The sequence below is a fragment of the Sinocyclocheilus anshuiensis genome, unplaced genomic scaffold, assembly GCF_001515605.1.
Source record: "Sinocyclocheilus anshuiensis isolate Anshui unplaced genomic scaffold, SAMN03320099.WGS_v1.1 scaffold1372, whole genome shotgun sequence".
Lineage (NCBI taxonomy): Eukaryota > Metazoa > Chordata > Actinopteri > Cypriniformes > Cyprinidae > Sinocyclocheilus > Sinocyclocheilus anshuiensis.
The window spans coordinates 503,827-526,253 of record NW_015546103.1 but is presented as its reverse complement, the minus strand read 5'-3'; the positions used below and the strand labels follow the sequence as shown (position 1 = coordinate 526,253).

The 22,427-nt window shown below is 36.1% G+C and overlaps 2 protein-coding genes across 2 annotated transcripts in view; one reads left to right on the top strand and one right to left on the bottom strand.

Moving 5' to 3' along the window:
- The window catches only part of LOC107700578 (RNA polymerase-associated protein LEO1-like), a 10,227-nt gene extending 1,748 nt beyond the window's left edge, over window positions 1-8,479 (bottom strand). Inside the window, exons 1-10 of the mRNA XM_016502295.1 lie at window positions 8,476-8,479; window positions 7,797-8,375; window positions 7,284-7,382; window positions 7,101-7,195; window positions 5,190-5,338; window positions 4,911-5,090; window positions 4,675-4,809; window positions 3,025-3,160; window positions 972-996; window positions 796-893 (exon numbers count right to left, since the gene is read on the bottom strand). Coding sequence (XP_016357781.1) covers window positions 796-893; window positions 972-996; window positions 3,025-3,160; window positions 4,675-4,809; window positions 4,911-5,090; window positions 5,190-5,338; window positions 7,101-7,195; window positions 7,284-7,382; window positions 7,797-8,375; window positions 8,476-8,479 — 1,500 coding nt within the window. The remainder of the gene's footprint in view (window positions 1-795; window positions 894-971; window positions 997-3,024; window positions 3,161-4,674; window positions 4,810-4,910; window positions 5,091-5,189; window positions 5,339-7,100; window positions 7,196-7,283; window positions 7,383-7,796; window positions 8,376-8,475) is intronic.
- A 361-nt stretch (window positions 8,480-8,840) lies between these two features.
- Window positions 8,841-22,427, top strand: part of LOC107700589 (tropomodulin-2-like) — a 39,812-nt gene continuing 26,225 nt past the window's right edge. The window contains exons 1-3 of the mRNA XM_016502308.1: window positions 8,841-8,945; window positions 19,681-19,856; window positions 20,751-20,907. Coding sequence (XP_016357794.1) covers window positions 19,731-19,856; window positions 20,751-20,907 — 283 coding nt within the window. The 5' untranslated portion in view covers window positions 8,841-8,945; window positions 19,681-19,730. The remainder of the gene's footprint in view (window positions 8,946-19,680; window positions 19,857-20,750; window positions 20,908-22,427) is intronic.

Below are 22,427 nucleotides of genomic sequence, written 5' to 3'. Positions count from 1 at the left end.
GAACATTGAAGGGCACTTCCCATCCAATATATCGCAATAAGCATTGTGCTTTGGTACTTTTAATATGAAACAAAGTCTCAGATTTCAAATTCTGTCCATTCTATTGCTGTATTTAAACAATAAATGCCGTTTTGGCGCTGTTTAATGTGGAGTGGCAGATAGCTTTAGGGCCTCAGTTCAACAGACACGGCAGCACAGGGCGCACGTGAACTAATCATCTCCTCCATATTAAGATCAGTTTCAACACAAAATAAACATGACTAAACATCCGAAGGCAAGTTAAAAGAAAGAGTACAACTTTATAATCCGTATCCTGTCTCATGTAATCGCTCAATCAGTGTTTCCTCCGCGCAAAGACGTCAATATATCTTGTAAACAATGTCACCTAACGTCAGATTTACCTCAGAAAAAACATATTCGGTGACCATAAACTCATTAGTCAGATTTAAAAAAAACCGAATAGAAGTAGAAATATAATTACGTAATTGTAACTTTATTATTTTAAAAACTTCATTAAGTGTAATTTTAACAAATCAATTAATTTTAACCTTCAATATTATAGTAAATGTATTACCAACTGAGATTTTTTTTCTTTGAATATTTGGCATGTACTGTACCTGACGTATCGAAATTAATCGATATTGAATCGAATCGAATCGGTAATCGAATTGAATCTCAAGCTTGTAAATGAGAATCTAATCGTGAAATTTGTGTTAAAACCCAGCCCTAGTTATTACCATTCCATTTTTGAAGGTTTTTAATTCTCAAACTGTCTATTTGGACTGAAATTTTCACCTCATCACTGTCCAGTCTCTTGGCCTTCATCAGCCGTTGGGCCTTGTCTTCATCAGAACCTTCATCGCTGTCTGAAGAATAGATCCTGGCTCGTTCCTCTATGACCCACAAACAAACAAACAAGAATTCAGGACTGATTTTCAAGCATTCCAGAGAGATGTTCTTTCAGTAAATGCCTCTTATTGGCACAAACAAATCAAACTAATCTAAATCTCAGTCGGACTCCGGCATAATGCAATATTAAGGAGCCGGCAGGTAATCGGCTAACGGCTGTAAGACTGTCAGTGAGAAAGCATGTGCGTGAGACGTGCTGTTTTGGGAACACAAGCTGTTGTTGCAGTGCAGAATGTTCTAGCTGATCGCAGCAGGTCTCAAACTCAATTAAAGAATCCGTTGTGCAGAAACACTGACCCATGGGAGAGCGAGGGAATACAATATAGACGACAGACACAGCACCCCACCGCAGTTCAGAGGCCATTTCAACTGACCTACTTCCTGTAGAGACGGGCGTTTTCACACTATAGCTATTGGTGCAGATGTGACTGGATTTGATTTTAAGTTTGTTTAAAGAGGGTTCCTCAAAAAAGAAGTTTGGGGGTACCATGTATCTGCATTGGTACTACTGTACGGAAATTCTTATTATTGATGCACGGATTTCTGCAACTGAAACAGCAAAACAGCATAAAAATTATAGGGATAGTTCACCCAAACATGAAAATTACCCCCAAAAAATGTCCTGGTTCTTCTAAACTTTATAATGGCAGTGAATGGGTGTTGAGATTTTGAAGCCCAAAAAAGTGCATGCATCCATCATAAAAAATGCTCCACACGGCTCCAGGGGGTTAATAAAGGCCTTCTGAAGCGCACACACACACACACACACACACACACACACACACACACACACACACACACACACAAAAGAAAAAAAATCACCGTCACTGCAGGATTACATTGAATGAACACATCCTAGTTTATTAGTCAATGTGGAGATAAATATAGATGCATTTTATCTGAGTAATAACAAAGGATTTAAAAACTAATCCTTATTGGATTTAATAAATAATTTTGTATATTAAATTTTAATCCAGAGTTCCCACACTTTTCACCAGTGATTTTCCATGACTTTCCCATGACCTCTCCAGTCAATCATAACCAGATAAGGATTTTTTTTAATGCAATAATTTTAGAGATTGCTGGGGTTTGTCAGATACTAAACAGACATATTGTGAAATTACACAATTAAAAAAAAAAACTTTCTATTTTGAATATATTTCAAAACAAACTGTGATACATTTTCAAGACTCTTTTATAAATAAAAAGTTAAAATGAGCATTTATTCAAAACAGAAATTACAGTAAACAAAATACAAGTGTTCACTGTAATTTTTGCTCAATTTTTGCTAAAATAATGATAAACTTACTGACCCCAACATTTGAATGGTATACAATGTAAATTCAGGCCCAGCCGAGTCATAAACAGGTCCAGACAGCATAAACACTATTTATGCATGATTATTATCTGTGAAAGCCACTTTCAATAAAACTTGTGAAAAAATTTTATAGCTCTTCATTTATGAGAGAAATGATCCAGAGCACTTTAACTCCAGCAAGGCTGTCTAATGGTGTCTGGGTCTTTGGGACTGACTTATGGTTGTCCATCTGATATGGAATCTGGCTCTTTGGACATTAGACTTCTGGTCAGAGGGAGATAAATGAGAGAGGAAATAGATAAAAACATTTACAGTACTCCACTTTAGTTGTCGGACAATCTGTTTAGAGAACACGGCTGAAATCATACACGCATAACCCGCTGCTGCCAAGATCTGCTGTGTGTGAGGAAACGTGCTGTGAGCCGAGATGGCCTGATCTTCACAGACTCTGATAAGTCTGTTATGTGTCCGCTGTCTTATGCAATAGCTTATCAGATATTTATGATGAGATTTTGTAAAATGAAATGACAAAAGCTGAATTACTGTGTGTAATCTTGTCCTTTAAGTTCCAAAACATATCGGTTAAACTCCCTAGCAGGACAGCTTTATGATCTAGTATCCTCTGAAATCTCCAGGTTTTCAGGAAGAAGAGTTTTCATTAAGGATGATTTAAGTTGTGTGATAACCACCCTCTGAAAACTCACTGCATTTCTGCATTGATATGAAACCTGCAGAATTTTCCATCAGTCTCGGACTAAACTTAAATCTCTTTGCTGAGTGAAATGCATTTGTTTTACCTTTATCATCTCATTTCTCTGGGATTCTGGGTCTCTGCCGGCCATGGGCAGAATGCGGATCTTCTGTGTCTTTGAGCAGCGGTCAGCGAGTGAGAGGGTCATCTTCCTGTGTGTGGCGCTGTCTGTGGAGTGAGGTCTGCAAGACACACGCATAATAATATAAAACCACTTTAAACATTTTAGAATTATTCTAAATGCATATTAATGGAGAAACTGCATGAAACAGGTGTACTTTTCAAAATCTGTCACATGGCAAAAAAGCTTAAAAAGGATTAAAAATACTTAACTTGAAATATGTACTAAATTTAAACCTAAAATCTTGCTGACAAAAAAAAAAAAAGCACTGGTGTCAAAGCATTCATGTCCATGCTATTTAACAAACCTGAGAGACCCCTGCTGGTGGATTGGTTTCTGTTCAACATCTCAATAATCCATAGCTAAACCAAAATGTTGGTTGAGGTTCTGGATGCTGATTGGTCAATACAGCATTTCAGTCACGATAAAACATGAAATACACAGCTCCCAGTGTTCAACTATTAATCAATTATTTAATCTTTTTTGGTAACATTTTATTTTAAGGACCAGTTCTCAATATTAACTAGTAGCGTATTAGCATACATATTACTAGCATATTGGCTGTTTATTAGTACTTATAAAGCACATATTAATGCTTTACTCTGCATGACCATATTCTAGATCCCTTAACCCGACCCAATACCTAAACTTAACTACCTTACTAATTATTAATAAGCAGCAAATTAGGAGTTTATTGAGGGAAATATTTTGTTAATAGTGAATGTGTGTTCCCTAATCTAAAGTAATACCACATTTTGAAGACACTTTGTATCAATAATATTTTCATTATGTGGCAGCCTTTGTGGCCTTCAGCTAAATTTTAACTAATTTAAATGTAACCATAATTTACTTGTTAAACCCACAATATTTCTTTAAAATAATTAATTTGTTTACACCTTATGAACGTATTATAAATCTCCTATAATGGAAAGAGAATGCATAGGTCTCAAGACACATTTTAAAGTTTACTATATTTACTTGAAACAATAGTCTAATAGTTAAAACTCACTATATTTATATATAAAATGTGCACTTCATGTTTCCTTTATTTTAGGTTGAAGTGTGTAAATTAATCATTTCATATTTCCTTTTCAGTTTCATTTTAAATAAATAATATATATATATATATATATATATATATATATTAAAAGTTAAGAGTTTAGTATCAAACTGCCTTGAATTGTTGCGCAAGCAATTGTATAGTGAAATTTGCCCCATATCGCCACCTAGCGTCCAACCAGTGAAATAACACTACTATCAATTCTATAACAGCTGTAGTGTGTGCACCTACTTTGTCATATTTTGGGAACAAATTTGTAGCCAGAAGTGAGCTAAATGTGACAAAAAAAAAATCTCCCAAAAGTCTTATTTTGGGGGTGTCCTCATTTGTAAAAATGGTATGAAAAAGTTTTTATTATTAGAATTTTAAAAATGCAGAGTCTCTTCTGTAAGGGTTAGGGTGTGGGTTAGATTATAGTATGTATAACTAGGTGTACATAAAAACAATAGAAATCTATGCAGTGTCACTGTTCATATAACTAAAAGTGTGTGTTTGTGAGAGAGAGAGAGAAACACCTGAAGGTGAGTTTGGTCTTGAACACAGCCTGACCCTGCAGTCCTGTACCCTGGCGGATGAACAGGTGGTTGTGGTCACCCTGCAGTGGAGCTTTATACACGTCAAACACCTCATTCCCCAGGTGCAGAGACATGCTGCAGAATTAGAGTAATGCGGATTTCCATAGCTTTACTTCATTATACCTTAAGAACATTACTCAGCACTTCAAGACTAAAATCTGCATGCGTATCCTCACCTGCCATCGGACCATTTAACGATTCGTGCATTGCTATCCTTGATTTCATTGCCCTCCTCATCACGCCGAGAGCGCCACCTGATGGTGTTTTCCACCTTCAGCTTCAGACGGGTTCGTCCTTCCTCATCTAACATCTCCTCATCCTCAAACTCATCCTCGTAGTACTGAGGGTCAAATGGCCTATGGAGAGACAGCGAGGAAAGAGACAGACAGTCAAATGACTGTATGGATGAAGCATTTAGCAACTTCAGGTCAGCGTTCCAGGAGACATTGACACACCTGGGCTCCACACTGAGAAAGTTGGGTAATTTGACGAAGAAGAGCTCACTGCCCAGATCTGTGCTGACTTTAGGAATCTCCACTTCGATCCTTGTCTCTGGAACTGGCTCCTCCTCGGGCTGATCTCCCTCCAGACCATCCTCAGCATCCTGTTAATTCAGTTCAGATCAGTCAGGTGTTAAGAGAGGATAAAAAAAAAAAAAAAAAAAGTCATTCTAATGCTTATAAATCTAAATTAGGACTGTTTTGGGAGACAGAAGCAGGGATGCAATCTCGTCAGGGGTGAAAAAGGTGACAATATAATTATTATTATTAATTGTTTTTAATAAATTAAAAATACAAATAAAGAAATATATTACTATAGTAATAATGCTATTATACTGTAAAATAATAATAAATAACAACAATCATTTTATTTCGGGTAAAATTACAATAGTAATATTCATGGCTGTAATTATTTTTTTTGCTTTCAAACATTTTGTTGCATTTGCATTTACAAAGGTGCATTTTAAGTGACCCAAACTGAAGAGATGAACTGTGTCGAGCAGCATTAAAGCAAGCCACTTCAGGCAATGCAAACACTGGATCCTGAGCTGCTCGCATGTGAATCAAGCCGCACCAAGCGCAAAGCTCTTTCGTTTTGGGGTTTGTTTGTTTTTGTTTTTTTGATTCTCATATCATTGCCTATGACTCCTTGCAGACTCCTACACAGATGACCCATTTTGGACTAAAAACAACAACAAGTTTGCATCCCTGAAGAAAAAGTGTAGAATATAATGCATTAAAATTTTAGTGAACTTTTATAAGCCAACCAATCACGGAGAGCATCCTAACATTAGGAGTTAGCAGTGTGGCAAACATATTAAAATGGTATCACAGTAATTGCATATACATAAACACCATCATTATTTTTGCTGGAGATTCAATGGAAAAAAAAAAAAATCTGTGCACACACTCTTAAATAGCATGGAACACAAACAAGCAAGTACATAGGCACTTGCCTAAACAGCCAAACACGCACAAAAAAAATGCCCGTCTTGGCATTCATCGGTCTGAAAAAGCGAGGTGTGCTGTGATTGGCCAGCTATCCAATGCGTTGTGATTGGCCGAATACCTCAAGCGTGAGACGGAAATGTTACGCCCCTCACCAGACTGTGATGCCATGTCCGGCCGGAGCGACGAGACAAAAACATTAAAACCCATTACAAACGAGGCATTTGTTGCATCCAGTGGAGCACACTGCCTTATAGATAACCTTAAGACTAACATATTGATACTAACACCCAAAAAAACTTAAATTTTGATTTCATGGGGACTTTAATGTATTCTTGTTGTCTTCAATTATTGTATGAAGGACGTTTTTAACTTAAAATTGGTATAAAAAAACCTGCAAAAATTCACTGATATCTAAAATTATTCATATCATGAAATAATATGTTGATCATATCACCCACCTCTAATTGTGTTAAATAATCATGACTATGATTTTTGCAGTTTCTTTTGCTGGCACATCTAGATTGGTAGTATTAATAACAAGCGTAAACACAGTGCAAGAAAAAGTTACAGCATAAAAAAACTGGAATATGTTCAAATAAAATAACGAAAATGACTTTAATCTGAGCTTAATCATATGGTAACTCTTTAGTATAAGGACCAATTCTTACTATTAACTAGTTGCTTACTACTACTATTAACATATGCTGCATGACCGTATTCTACATACCTAATCCTATCCAATACCTAAACTTAACAACTACCTTACTAACATTAACTATTAATAAGCAGCAAATTAGGAGTTTGAGACAAAAGTCATAGTTAACGATTTGTTAATAGTGAGAATTGGACCTTAAAATAAAATGTGACCAATCACAGAAAATATAAATTCTGAGGCTGTGTGTGCAAATATCTGACCATTGGTTGCCCAGGTGTGAGAGGTTTCTCTGCATCACTGTCTGATGAAATATCATCTGCTTCCCCAAACAGATCATTTGCTGCTGGCTTCTTACCTACACGCACACACACAAACAGAGTTTAACAGAGCTGCTGTGTGTATGACAGTGTGTTTCATCATTCATTCAATCATCTATCACTCACTCTGTGAATCAGGGTCAGAATCTGAGTCAGAGTATGAAGCTATTTTTTTCTTTTTCTTCCGAGTGAATTCCTCCTCGCTGTCACTGCCCTTCATTGACTCTGAAGTGAATGACCACAAACACAAACACAAAGATTTGTTAAAATAAAAAGGTTATAGATACATTTTTTATCCAATAATAACTAGGGTTGCAAAGGGGTGGAAAATTTCCGATAAATTTCCTGAAACTTTCCAATAATCCCTGGAATATTCCCCAAAATCCTGGAAAGTTTCCAAAATTTACTGGAAATTTTCCACCTTTTTGCAACCCTAATAATAACATTTCAGGGGCTGCCTGAGAAGTAGTTCTTCATTTTTTTTGCCACAAATACATTGGGTCTCATTCACTAATAATTGTGCACATTATTCATATTTTTACGCACAAGAGAACTTCACATGAAAAATGTCACAACACATGCATGTATTTCTTCTTAGTCTTGTTCTATGTATATATACACCATTCCAATATACCTCACCTGATTTTTGTCTCTCCCCTTCATCGTCAGAATGATCCCTCTCATCATCTGAGTTCTGCTGTTTGTCCTCATCCTCTGATTGGTCACTTTTTCCACCCCACTTCTCATCTCCAGAATGGACATCTTTCCCTGACCCCTCTCCGTCTGAATGAGGTGTGCCGGGATCTGAATGCCCACTTCCTGCTTCTGAGCGTGGGCTGCCTGCCTCTGACCCTGGACTTCCACTTCCTCTGTCAGACCTCTGGCTTCCTGCTCCTGAGGCTGGACTCCCCACATCTGATCTGTGGCCCCTCTCATCGTCATCATCGTCCACCTCATGATGGCCCTCTGACCCGCTGTGTTCGTTGTCCGAGTGCATACTCATGTCTGATTGGTTGCCGGATCGTTCTGATTGGCTGCCGCTGTGCTGGCTTCCACGCTCGTCTTCACTGTCGTCTCCAAACAGCTCTTTATTGCTCGGCTTTCCACCATCTTCATCCTCATCTCTGTCATGATCTCGGTCACTCTCGCTGCCAGAGGCGCTGCTGGCAGATCTGGGTCTCTCATGCCCCGAATCAGAGCCGGAACCAGAGCCGGAATCTGGATCAAACACATCAACACATACATTAGTTTACTAAATTATTTAGCATATGCTTTTATCCAAGCTGACTTAAAGTATACTTTAGTTTAACTTCATTACACATGAAATCACAGACCATAAAACTGTCCGTCAGAAACATTTCACATGATAACAGAGTAAACAATTAGTATTGTGTATTATTTTCATTAACACTAAAGCCTACTATCACAGCATAACATACTGGGCCTATGAATAATTTGGGCTTGTGTTTTTTCCCCCCTTCACAAGTAAGAGCTCCATGTTCTTCTATATCATACTACACTAGTCTTTCATCAAAGTTGTCCTAAAACCTAAAAGCGTTCTTGTCTTAGTTGGTTGCGTGTTTCCAGTAGGCGGGAACTGTGGTTTATGGGCGTGCTCTTACATTCTGATTGGCTGTTGTGAATGTCAATCACCAGGGCATTTCTAGTGTCTGGTTTCCTGTGTTACCGCCCTTGGGCTGAGACAGAGAAGACGGGTGCGGGAATTTTTTGCTCTCCGACGAGGTATAGGTCAATAAAGGGTAAAACGCTTGCAGGAATTTCACTAAGGTAAGACATATGTTTCGTCCTCTCTAGGTGTAAGGTTAATAACAAGATAGGGGTCATAAATGTAAAGGTTTGTGTAGTTCAGGGGTTAGCTGGCTAAGCGCTCGAGCGCTGATATCCGTATGAGCGTGAGCAGATGGGCAAACAGTTTACGATATTACAATTATCAAAAATGTCAAGTTATCTCATAATTATAGCACACCGAGCCCATTATATATACTCATTTATATATTAAACCAGATACACGATTAAAACGAATTAACACGTGCTTCACTGAAGGTAACACTTGATTATACATTTTTATTAAAAATGCGCTGTGTAAATGACGTTTTGCCTTATTGGCCATATCGGCATGATTGTAATAATTTTCCTTTTTTTACATTGTTTAATTTAGTTTAATAATGTAGATTCTGCATGGAGATCCGTTTAGGAGTGTTGCAAACGCTACTCTTGATTAGAACATGCACGCGCTGGTGATGATGCTTATGCAAACCTCGCGCTGGTCAATTGTATGTTTAAAGTGACCAGTTGTTGTTATTATTATTATAATTATGCTGTCGGGCGCAGATGTGAGCGAGAGTTCTATTTATAACGGGTGTGGTCTCCACCCGGGGCGTGGCTTTACATAATTGACTCATGGGATTTATGCACAATATAGTATAACGCAATATTAGAGCACTGTTCATAAAACCATTATGTGTGAGAGAATGAAAACTATTCTCAAACGAGCATGTTCTGCTTTCAGAGATGATGATGTATGTTTTGTAGACTATCTATCTATCTAGTACAGACTGGTACAGCTATTCAGTTCAATTCAAATTTATTTCTGTAGCTTTTTTCACAATGCACAGCTGAGGTCAAATTTGAAATAGATGAGAGCTAACATGAGATATAGCACTGCAACAGTTTGAAGAGTCTGTGTAAGAACACCCCCTGAAGGTTGGACATTTGATTGTAATGAATTTTTCCCTTCCTGAAATGGCACTTAAAGAGCACTTGTCTCAAGTAATGGTTGCTAGATGAACCTCTTACACAATAAACATTTCAAAACCCATCTGGGTTCCATAAGCCTCGGTCTCTGTCTCTCAGAGGAAGTGATGGATGAGAAAGAACCGAAGAAAAGATTCTCAGTGTTGTCACTCTCAGGAGCCCAGCTAATTTGAGCTGTTTTCCTTTTCTCGATGAAAGGGGTCATATGATGCGATTTCAAGTTTTCCTTTCTCTTTGAAGTGTTACAAGTAGGGCTGTGCGATTAATCGAAATCGAATCAAAATCGCGATTTGAGACATTGCGATTTCCTAATCGCAAAGCCTGCGATGTGGACGCAATATTACTCCGTTCCAGGGCATATGCATGACTGCCAGCCTTGAGTTGCAATCTTACTTGCCCTGGGCAAGAGTGAGCGCACCTCCGTTCTCCCCAATCAGCACTGCTCTAGCCAACTGCGTAAACACCCACCATTAAAAAAAAACCGGGACGGGAGAGAGACAGAGTGGGATTATGGCGTCTTCTGGGTCAGATCGATAGTTAGGAAACTATAAGAATTTCTGTGATGGTTTCTATTGTTTTTTTCAGCAGGGTAATGATACCCATACTGTGCTGCACTGCACATTATTGACAATACTGAGCTGAAGCTTGACTTGCAAATTTAAAAATCGCAAATCAAATGCAATCGCAATATCTGTCAAAAAAATCGCAATTTGATATTTTCCCCCAAATCACACAGCCCTAGTTACAAGCTCTTGGTGCATAAAGAAGATCTGTAAAGTTGCAAAGACTAAAGTCTCAAATCCATGTCAACATATTCTGTTACACCAAATACACAAAATAATGATCTTTAAAATAGCATCATATGACCCCTTTAATGAAACTGATCTCCTCACATTTCCTCTTTTAAGTTTAATTTGAGTTTTGAGTTCACACTGAACTAATACTGATTCAGTTACATACTATACCTTTTTTTTATTTTTTTTTTAACTTTTTTTCTTTGCTAAATGAATACTTTAAATTAGCAAGGATGCATTAAATTGTACAAAGTGATAGTAAATACATGCATAATGTTTAAAATAATAATAATAATAATAATAATAATAATAATAATAAATAATACTTTTTATCATTATAATATTTTTTAAATGCTGTTCTTTCACAATTTTATTTATCACAGAATTCTGAAAAAAATATGGTATGATACTGATTTCAGTATGCTCAACTGATTTCAGTGTTGGTAATAATAATGAATGTTTATTGACCACTATATCAAGTGACACTGAAAAAAACAGCTATATGGTATTACAGGAATAAATTAAAATGTATTTAATATTCATTTTAATATAAAAATTTTAAAGTTTTTCAGTTTGAAATATTTTGACAAATTCTAAGAATATTTTACAATATTTCAGTGTTTTATTAAAGAAATGTCGTTATGGTGATAGTAAGAGAATTTTTTCAGAAACATTAAAATCTTATTTTTTAATCAATATTAATTAATTAAAAAAAAACACACATACACAAAACAACTTTTTTTGTTATTCTGAGCTTTACTGATGTGTTATTTTTGTGTGTTGTGCTGGTTGTGTGACCTTTTGCCCTGTGTCTTTTCAGCCTTATTATGGATTTGTCCTGTAATGCACTTACAGCAGACAGCAGAGGAAGAAGCAGTACTGGCTTCCTCTGTATTTTGTCTGTCTGTCGGATTAAGAGGTGTAGATAAGGTTTGTCTGATGGACAGCCACAGAGTATAACTATCATAACTAGATTTTACGGTTTCTAAATACAGTGAACGGTTCAAAAGTCTCAGCCTTGATGCTACCTTGTGGTTAGTTTGATTGTGGTTAGTAGATTCCCACCCCAGCACCTCATCTGGTTTTATCGTAGTCCACAAGGAGAAAAAAAGGCAAGTCATATTGCTTGGATAAGTAATCGGAAACCTCTCCTCCACAAGCCACACAATTACAGGTATTGATTACTGCAGCAAAGTTTAGTATTTAGGTTTAGGGCTTTGTTCAAATCCCCAACACCACTAAATATGAGTATATTAACAAGTACTTAGCTTCCCTGTGTAGAATAACACCTTCTATCCATTAGGGCGGGGCGATATAGGCAAAAATTAATATCTTGGTATTTTTTGGCCGATTTGCGATATACGGTATATATCTTGGTATAACCGTTTTTGTATTTGGATTAAACAAAATCTGTATTAAAAAAAAAAAATATATATATATATATATGTATATATATATACACACACACACACACATTTCACTTACCGCCCAATGTTGTCCAACAAAACAATACATATTAAAGGCTATGAAAACAAATAAAGTGAATGTAACCATGTAAGCCTTTATAATATGTGCAAAAAGGGGTTAAAATCACATTTCATTGTAACATTGCAATCTAAAAACAAAAATAAGGCTTTTAAAGCGGAAGTTAAATTCACTAAACTAAAAAGCAAACAGTGTTAGGCTATTTTGATTACCCCATTACAGTCACTTTACAGTCAGTGCTATCATAAAAATAGACTTACTTGTAAGTTTAAAATTCTACATGTCACATTTATTGTCCAACTACAAATATTTCAGAGAAATGTATATTTTAGTCAGAATTATTGCGCTACTATTTAATTGAGCTCTGTCTGTTTGGTGCGCATGCGCGTGGCGGCGCTCGTTCACTGAAGTGACGTCTGTGAAGTTTAGTGGAGAATACCAAAGCAGAAGGCTCATGCACTTCTGACAGAAAAATGGAAATATTTCCATGGCTTTCTAACATTTTAATTTTACAGATGGAGAATATACATGTGAAATGCAAGTTATGCATTCAGGAAGACAGCACATCTCAAACACATTAAACAGCGCGAGTAGCCTAGTGTCTCTGTCAGCGGCATATGCAGCCTTTCTGTCCGAGCATATGACGGGCCGAGCCGCTTAAACTAATATGCAAAACGAAACTATAAACTGTCTTACCAGTTTTTAAAGGCCTTAATATGAAGCTTGTCACATGTTTAGAACAAATTTATGCACTTTCTCCGCAGCAGCTCAGTCTGTGTCCTCCACTATATTTTCAGATGCGCTCGTATCAAACTACTGTATATCGATATAAACGGTATTGCCTCATATCGAATCTCTTATAAAGAAAATATCGATATATCGTACAAACTCGATATACCGCCCAGCCCTACTATCCATTTAATGTGGGAAATCTCTTAAAAGTTGGTCATTTTTGTGATCCTTTGAAAGACCTGAAACTCTTAAACTCTTCACTTTGAGTCATTTTGTATTGGGGCATGTTCAGGAAATGGAAAGAGGCTTGTGGTTAAGGATCTTGGCTGGTTGCAGGTTTGATCTAAGGGGCAGCCCAGGATCAGAAGAGCTACTGAATTTGTTCTAGTTTTAGCACCATTTAACCCTTAAGCCACTTAAGACCCTGTTTTCTCCTGGGTCAACTGTTCCTTTGTCCTCTGCAGTAACAAATATTGTGAGTAGGGAGGGAATCCTTCAAATCTGCTGCTAGTGCATAACTTCCTCAACACAGCTTTGACCTCGTTAAATTGGAAGTTAATGGGAACATTAGGGATCTTTACACCATGAGGGTCTCACACACTTCACCTTAAGACTGAGAGTTAAGCTGACGCCAATCCTGCCGAGAAGCCCAAAGGCATTTTACAGGATTTCCCACGGATTGTCTTAGTCTTAGACAAAGTCTAATTTACTTAGCCATTAAGTACTCATAAGTTAGGCTGAGTTGAACATAAATCTGGCTGTGATTTGTTATTGAGTTTGGCTTAACGTTCAGAGCACTGCATTTCAAACTTTTCATGAAAAACACTGCTATTTCGCTGATGGATCGGCACGCAGCTTGATTTCATTCTCCGCTTTGGCACAAGTGCCAGTGCAAAAGAACTCCCTCCAACAGCAATGCAGTATTTTATTCTCATGCAACAGTCCAATTTAGTGCTTTTCTTCACCTTCACATTTACTATAAACTCTTAAACATTGACTGCTCTGTTTAGTGTGATTAGTCAGTCACAATAGCTCAAGTAAATGAGCTGTAATCATAACAAAGAAATACTTTAATTGCAGGTGCTGTGAATAAACTATAATCTTGTGCTGTGGGATGTCCCAGGGATTGTCATTACGTACTTTGGCAACATCTAATTATTCTTTAGTATGCACTATTTTCGGTCACCTAGTTGTGGGCCAGAAATTACAGTTTGTTCATGAATTGGCAAATAAATGACATCAGCTTTTCCTGGAGTATTTTTGGCTGCTGGAATTTCCTTGCGTTTTATGGGTCTGATGGCTGACTTGAGCTGGCAGGGCTTGATTTAGGCTTCCCTGTATAAAACCACGACCTTAAAGTCACAATTTGCAAAGCAAAAATCAAGACTCCTTGTGTTCTGTCTAGGTGTTTCTGAGTACGTGTCTAATCTGTGTGTGATGGACCTGACCCAACCAGTGTTATTATAGTAAACACAGGCTTGCTAGTCAGCTAGTCCTTCAGAAAACGCACCAGATTTTTCAAATATGTAGTTTTGCTCATCTCCTGAAGTGATATGCAGTAAACTTACTGCAGCAACAGTGAGAGGGTGAAGTGTTCCACTCAGGAGTATAGCAGTGATCATTATGATTCATATCTTTACTGAAACACTGCAGCTTGATGAAATAGCTGGGTTGGGGTTGGTGCAAACCTGCAGGGGAGTGAAGTTCAAAAGTCAAGGTGTTTCCAGATGGGAATGAGATGTTGCAAAATTAAGTTCCAGTCTGAGGTTAAAGATCATGAGATGGGAACATCTGTCCAATATCAAACAGAGGACATGTAGGATCTGTTCAGTTGCCTCTCTCTCTCTCATTGATTAGTGGAAAAATGTTTGTAACGTTAGTTATGTAAGTGTTTGAACTTGCTATTACAAGATATAGAGTGAATTTGCATTTTAATTCAGCCCATCTGTCGTTTATTTTTTTTTATTTTTTTATTTAATGTTTTTTTTTTAATACATTGGTCTAAATAGACTGTATGCATGATCATGTCCACGTTTAGCCTCATGCTGTGGCCACACTAGACTTTGAGCTCGAAAAATTATGGACACTGTCGTGATAATACAACAAACTCTGCAAAGTCAAAAAACTCTACTCTGCTTTACTGCAACACTGCAATCCTGCAGATTTATGCCCAGTTTAACAAGGTTTAAGCCTATATTCCCAGACTAAAATGCATGTTTTAGCTGTCTTAACTGGAAGCAACTTGCACTGACATATCTTAAAATGTCACTGCGATTGATTTGTATCAAGATACACACCAGTAATGTTTTTTTTCTAAAGCACATAAAAATTTTACTAAAATGCATGTTTTAGCTGTCTTAACTGGAAGCAACTTGCACTGACATATCTTAAAATATGTCACTGCGATTGATTTGTATCAAGATACACACCAGTAATGTTTTTTTTCTAAAGCACATAAAAAAATGTTAAAAAGTAAAGTATTTAAAGTATTTTCTTCCGCCTTAGAATCTGTATGAATTGAAGTCAGTGAAAAAGAAACTGTAGTGTGTCTTCAGTGGCCACTGCAACTTCCATTACAGTGCAGTGTATGGAAATTGGGAGAAAATTAAGCGCATTAAAAATAAGCAAAATAAATTTTGAATAAGTGTTGCAGGAGAGGATATTAATAGTTATAACTAGGGGTATTTAAAGCTACTGGAACTCATTGCTAAAATTTTTATTTTATATACTAATATAGTAGTATATATAATATGTTAAAATGTTATGTTATTTTTGCAGTTGATTTTTTTTGACAATTTGTGTTGATGTGAACATGCCTTTATTCTAATGGCAGGACATTCTTTAATTTTTATTAAATTGTTAATATTTAATCTGTGAATGAGTAATATAGTGTATTATAGGTTTTACATCATTGTAGGGCTGTCGCGATTCATCTATTTTATTCGACTATTCGATTTTTAAAAATCCTCGACTTAATTTTGCTCGTGTCGACTAACCGGCAAAATACCGGAAGTGGCGCATTTCACAGACGAGAATGTATAAAACACATTATTAGTCTGTTTTCCAAGGCTGCATGATATATTAAACCCATTTAAAAATCATAATTAAGCATAATTGTGAATTCACAAACGCTACGATTTAATTAAATAATTATATGCGATGCAGTTCTTATACAGTATATGCAAAAACGTTGCATTCGAATTTTAGGTGTGCGTTAAGGAGGCAGCCTTATCAGCGGCGCACAAGATGCGATGACGATGTAAGTGTCGTTGCATTATAATGTTTTTGTTAGCCTATCCAGTTGAAGCCACTAGATGCGGCGCTGCTGCGTTGTTCATTAAAAATATAGCGGAAAAAGAGAACATCAAAGCGGAGACTCAAACCCTCACTCTGAGTTTACACGTTTTGATGTCCACATATTCATTTAATTACAGTGGCTATAGCATTTCTGTCCTAAAGAAATGGCCAAATATTAAAGATTAAGTGGACATTTGAATGAAATGATGCTTGGTCAATATTAAACAAGGATTAGATCGCACAGTAATGTGTAAAAATAATCGTCAAGCCATTGGCGCCCTCTGCAGGCCTTTGTTTTAATGCGTAATGTACATTAGCTCAATGTTTATAATACATTATGTATTTTAACAATTTTGTTCAATAAAACCATATGATTTCTTGCTTTTGATACTTTATTTGAACTAATTATTATTGCCTCATTGCTATTATATATGTATTTTAAGTAATTTTAAAGGCTATTGTTCACTTACATCTATTTTTATTACCACAAAAAAAATTAATTATAATTATAGGGCACTATGAAATCCGTTTTATTTCCAAATTCAGTTTTTTCCATTTTCATTTTACTATACTCTGTTTTAATGTTTAAATTAAATGTTATTAATCAAAAAGCCTGTCTAATTAATTGAGTTTTACCGTTTTATCTTTACCAAATTCTGTTTTCTGTTATTTTCTGGATTCCATTTTAGTGGTTCCATTCAATTTTAATAATCAAGCATCTCCAATTAATTGATTTTATTAAAAAAAAAAAAGTTTATTTTTTTTTCAGAAATACTGCACATTTACATTTTTCTCCTAAATAAATTCTGGTAAATAATATTTATTGTAAATACTCGTTTTAAAAAGTGTTTTTTTATTATAATTTTATTATTAGTAGACTAGAACACGTGGATATGTTGTCATTCTTACACTTTAATACTGAACTTTGATTTCAGTGATTTGGACTATGAGATGGATACTTGCTTCTTGCACTTTGTTACACTTTACTTTTTTACTTTTGGATTTCATTTGGTTTAATGAAATATAGTTTAATAAAATATTCTTAAGGAAAATTGTTGATTTTCTTTGGTGGGAAATTAATAGTTTAGATCAGTGGTTCCCAAACCTGTCCTGGAGGACCCCCAGCCCTGCACATTTTGTATGTCTCCCTAATCAGACACACCCAATTTAGTTCTTGCAGTCTCTACTAACGAGCTGATGAGTGGAATCAGGTGTGTTCGATAAGGGAGACATACAAAAGGTGCAGGGCTGGGGGTCCTCCAGGACAGGTTTGGGAACCACTGGACTAGTAGTTCTGAACCAGGGGTCAAGGCCCACTAGAGGGCCTCAGTAATCTTCCAGTTGGCTCCACAAGATAAATGTAAAAATATTTTTAAAGTATTTGAATAAAAAATTATCAAACTTGATAGCATTGTTTAGTTTGTGGTCCTAAAACCTGGCTGGGGATTAGCAGTTTTAAGCCATGGGTTAATCTGAGAGTTTTCTAGCTGTTTTAGATTTAAGAATAAATTGAAGTCTGTGGTTAAATTTTGGCTTGAAGTGAAAATTCACCCTATATATTTTCTAAATGCATGCTATAGATTTTATTAGAATGGCAATCGATGCATTGAACCAAGCCCCTGCTTTGCTTTTTTTCTATAACCATTTACTCTCTGATAGACAGACATCACAATAGAGTAGAACAGATTTGTTTCTACTTCCATTTCATCACATTAACTTAAATTCTGTAAACTCAAGAGTTCTATTTAGTATGGGAGTTGCCAGGGTGTCGCTGTGTGATTGTTAGGGTGTTTTCAGTGATTGTTAGGTGGAAACTTACTGGCCCAAGTCAAAAGAGATCTTAATTTCTATAATGGTCTGTTTCCAGATACAGCACAGGTGCCTCCTTCAGTTTAAATCTGTGTTGTCGTTGTTGTTTCCATTTTCTGTTTTATCATCCGCCAGCACATCATCCAAAACAAGCTGCATGATTTGAGGTATCATTTGTGTCTCAATGCAAAATGAGTTTCCTGTTGAAGTGTAACCTTGTAAAGCCTGTCATATAAAATAATAGTCTGAAAAATATAAAAGGGAAATCTAAAAAAGCTTGCGGATATGTTTTATGTTTTGTATCATATTTGGAACTAATTATTATTGCCTCATTGCTATTATATATGTATTTTAAGTAATTTTAAAGGCTATTGTTCACTTACATCTATTTTTATTACCACAAAAAAAATTAATTATAATTATAGGGCACTATGAAATCCGTTTTATTTCCAAATTCAGTTTTTTCCATTTTCATTTTACTATACTCTGTTTTAATGTTTAAATTAAATGTTATTAATCAAAAAGCCTGTCTAATTAATTGAGTTTTACCGTTTTATCTTTACCAAATTCTGTTTTCTGTTATTTTCTGGATTCCATTTTAGTGGTTCCATTCAATTTTAATAATCAAGCATCTCCAATTAATTGATTTTATTAAAAAAAAAAAAGTTTATTTTTTTTTCAGAAATACTGCACATTTACATTTTTCTCCTAAATAAATTCTGGTAAATAATATTTATTGTAAATACTCGTTTTAAAAAGTGTTTTTTTATTATAATTTTATTATTAGTAGACTAGAACACGTGGATATGTTGTCATTCTTACACTTTAATACTGAACTTTGATTTCAGTGATTTGGACTATGAGATGGATACTTGCTTCTTGCACTTTGTTACACTTTACTTTTTTACTTTTGGATTTCATTTGGTTTAATGAAATATAGTTTAATAAAATATTCTTAAGGAAAATTGTTGATTTTCTTTGGTGGGAAATTAATAGTTTAGATCAGTGGTTCCCAAACCTGTCCTGGAGGACCCCCAGCCCTGCACATTTTGTATGTCTCCCTAATCAGACACACCCAATTTAGTTCTTGCAGTCTCTACTAACGAGCTGATGAGTGGAATCAGGTGTGTTCGATAAGGGAGACATACAAAAGGTGCAGGGCTGGGGGTTCTCCAGGACAGGTTTGGGAACCACTGGTTTAGATCATTGGTCTCAAACTCAATTCCTGGAGGGCCACAGCTCTGCACAGTTTTGCTCCAACCCTAATCAAACACACCTGATCCAGCTAATCATGGTCTTCAGGATCACTAGAAACTTCTAAGCAGGTGTGATTTGGAGCTGGTTGGAGCTAAACTCTACAGAGCTGTGGCCCTCCAGGAATTGAGTTTGAGACCACTGGTTTAGATTAATCTATAAATTAGTCGATAGATTAATCGAAATAAAAATAGTCATTAGTGGCAGCCCTGCATTATTGCATTCTAAAATCTGTCAACATATTTTTTCGCTATTTTGTAACGCAAGTACTGAAGTTCGTTACTGACAAGCTTCATATATGCATCACATTAGTGTATGTATTTTTGACCAGAATTATCCATTTACCTCAGACAATGAATTAATTTTTCTGTGTGCAGGCATTTAATCAAACTGGTCTGCAGTCTCTCTCTGACGGACAGTGTGAATCATGGCTCTTCCTTTTAAGAAAGATCTGGAGAAGTATAAGGAGATCGATGAGGATGAGATTCTGAACAAGCTGTCAGAGGAGGAACTCAAGCAACTGGAGAGTGCTCTAGATGAGATCGACCCCGAGGTGAGACACACAGGCACCTTTCTTCACACTTTCAAATTAGCAGAGGCAATTGTAAACTCATGAATGTCTCTTTGCTTTTTTTTAATGTCTGCATCATATAGCAGCTGATGGAGATACACAAGATCACACTGCGTTTGTTCACCCAAAAATGAAAATTCTGTATGACTTACTTTGTTCTGTGAAACATAAAATAAAATACTTTTAAGAATGTTGGTAACCAGTTTTGGGGACCATTGACATTGTGTGGACAGGCTAAGACTTTACATTTTTGGGTCAACTGTACCTTTAAGCAAATGCAAATTAAAAGTGTGGAGAATCAGTCCTAAAGATGAAAATGTAATCATTTGTAATTAATAAGTTGTATGCAGTGCAAAAAAGGCTTAGAAAAACCAGAAACGATCACCCTTTTTCCTGGTAATTCACTCATAAGTGATGATGTAATTCACAATGTTGTCATTGTGATAATGGGTGTGGTCATATGTAATTTTGAACTACAACTATAAAGTAAATTCACTTGTTTATCAAACTGTTGAAAATGGCCATTTCTAAATCTGCCTTGAGGAGTTTCTGTTATGACCTCTCTTAAACAACTCTGTCTCTGTTTGTTTATGAGTAAACAGGGCTCAAGTTTGTTTCCAAACACAAGAGCTTCCTCTTAAGCAAACATATCTCAGCAATTTTTCCTATTAAACAAAAATGTAGTAAACAACACAATTTTGCCATGCAGTGTTCAGGTTCAGATCTGCCTATCATCATTACCAAGCAAATGCAAATAATAGTTCTTATTTACTTAAAAAGTAAGCAATTAATCGGGTGTAACTTGGCATGAAATGATAAGATATAAAAGTTTAATAGTATAACTGGTACCACATCTGTTCTGAATCCTTTTTCCAGAATGCTTTGCTGCCAGCCGGACTCAGGCAGAAGGACCAGACCACAAAAGGAGCCACCGGTCCTTTTAACCGCGATAAACTGCTACAGTATCTGGAGAAGGAGGCTATGGACTATAAAGACAGAGATGATTTCGTCACCTTCACTGGAGAGAAAAAAGGTACAAGGATGAAATGTTTGATATTTGATACCACAGTAGACATTAACAGAAACACCATTAAAAAAATCTCAGCTCTCATTCTGATAGGATTGAATGGGAGGAGACATAATGGTCCAGGTATTGAAGATTAGCTACATTAACTGTTTAGTAAAATTTCTTAGAATAAATCAATAGGAATGTTAATAGTACAGCACAGTTTAGAAGAATCATTTTGATTGAAGATCTAGATTTTAAAACTATACTGTACTTAAGTATAGTAAATACAATACTGTAATTCACACAAATATGTAAAAACATGTCACTTACTCATCCCCATGTTATTTCAGACACTTATGACTTCATTTCCTTCCAGGAACAAGAAAGATGTTTAGTAGAGTAGTTATAGTAGGTGGTTGTTATTTTTACAACTAAAGAAACAATTGTCCTTGGAGCTGCCTTAAAATGAAGCAGACTTAATTTTAAAATGTCATGCTCTTCTTATTTTGTGGAGATTCCAATCTCTGCAGCTCTACCATTGGAGAAAGAGCAACTGTCAACTTGGATCAGATGTGCCTTGATAACCAGTCACATAATAGCCTTTGAAGTCATTGAATTGCCGGCAGAGTTGTATGTCAGTTGATCGCCGTTTGTTTATACCATAGAAATGAATGAGACATGCCGTACACTGAATCCTACCTGACGCAAAATTGTCAGTGATTTCTCTTATAAAACAATTTGTTTTTTGTTCAGTGTAAACCTCAAATATAGATGAATCCGAAATGAATGTTTAATGGAAAACATGTTGAAGATTAGCCAACATGTTGTCAATTCATTAAGTGATAAGTTGTTTCCTCACAAAAGCGGTTTATACAGCGTGAAGCCTCTTCTCCTTTGACATCCATTAAAAATCGGCCTATTGTCTTTTTGCTTAGTTTTGCTAACCTCCTGGACGCTCTTGTTAAGACACATTTATGGTTCTTTACGTCCTCTTGGGGATTGAACATATACGTCACTGTACTTTTTTGCTTATATGGAAAAGAACAAGGCATGCAGGTTTGCTGAGTAAATAAATGCAAGAATTTTCCTTTTTTGGGTGAACCGTTCCTGTTATGTTGGTTGGTTTATCAGCATTGACTGCATCCAAACTTGCATGTTCTCTGAGGGTTCATGTTTTGAATAAGTACCTACTTTGCAAACTTTGTTCCACATGGTATGAAGGTGTCACTTACGTCGCTTCACTTACACTCACAACTCCTCTCCTGTGGCCCCTCATGGGATAGTAATGAGTACATTGGATGCACACTTTAGAATCTCACAAGAAGTACACTGTAAAAAAAAATCTGTGACTTTTACGGTAAAATACCGGCAGCCCAAAAACTGGTGGTGATGAGAAAGTCACATGATGAACCAAAGCTCATCACAAACAGCTTTTCTACGAGCTGAGGAGGGCAATATTTATATATAGAAGGTGCACAGTAGGGCTGTGCGATATATCGAAATTAACAAAATATCGCAAATGTACATATCGCAATATGCATATC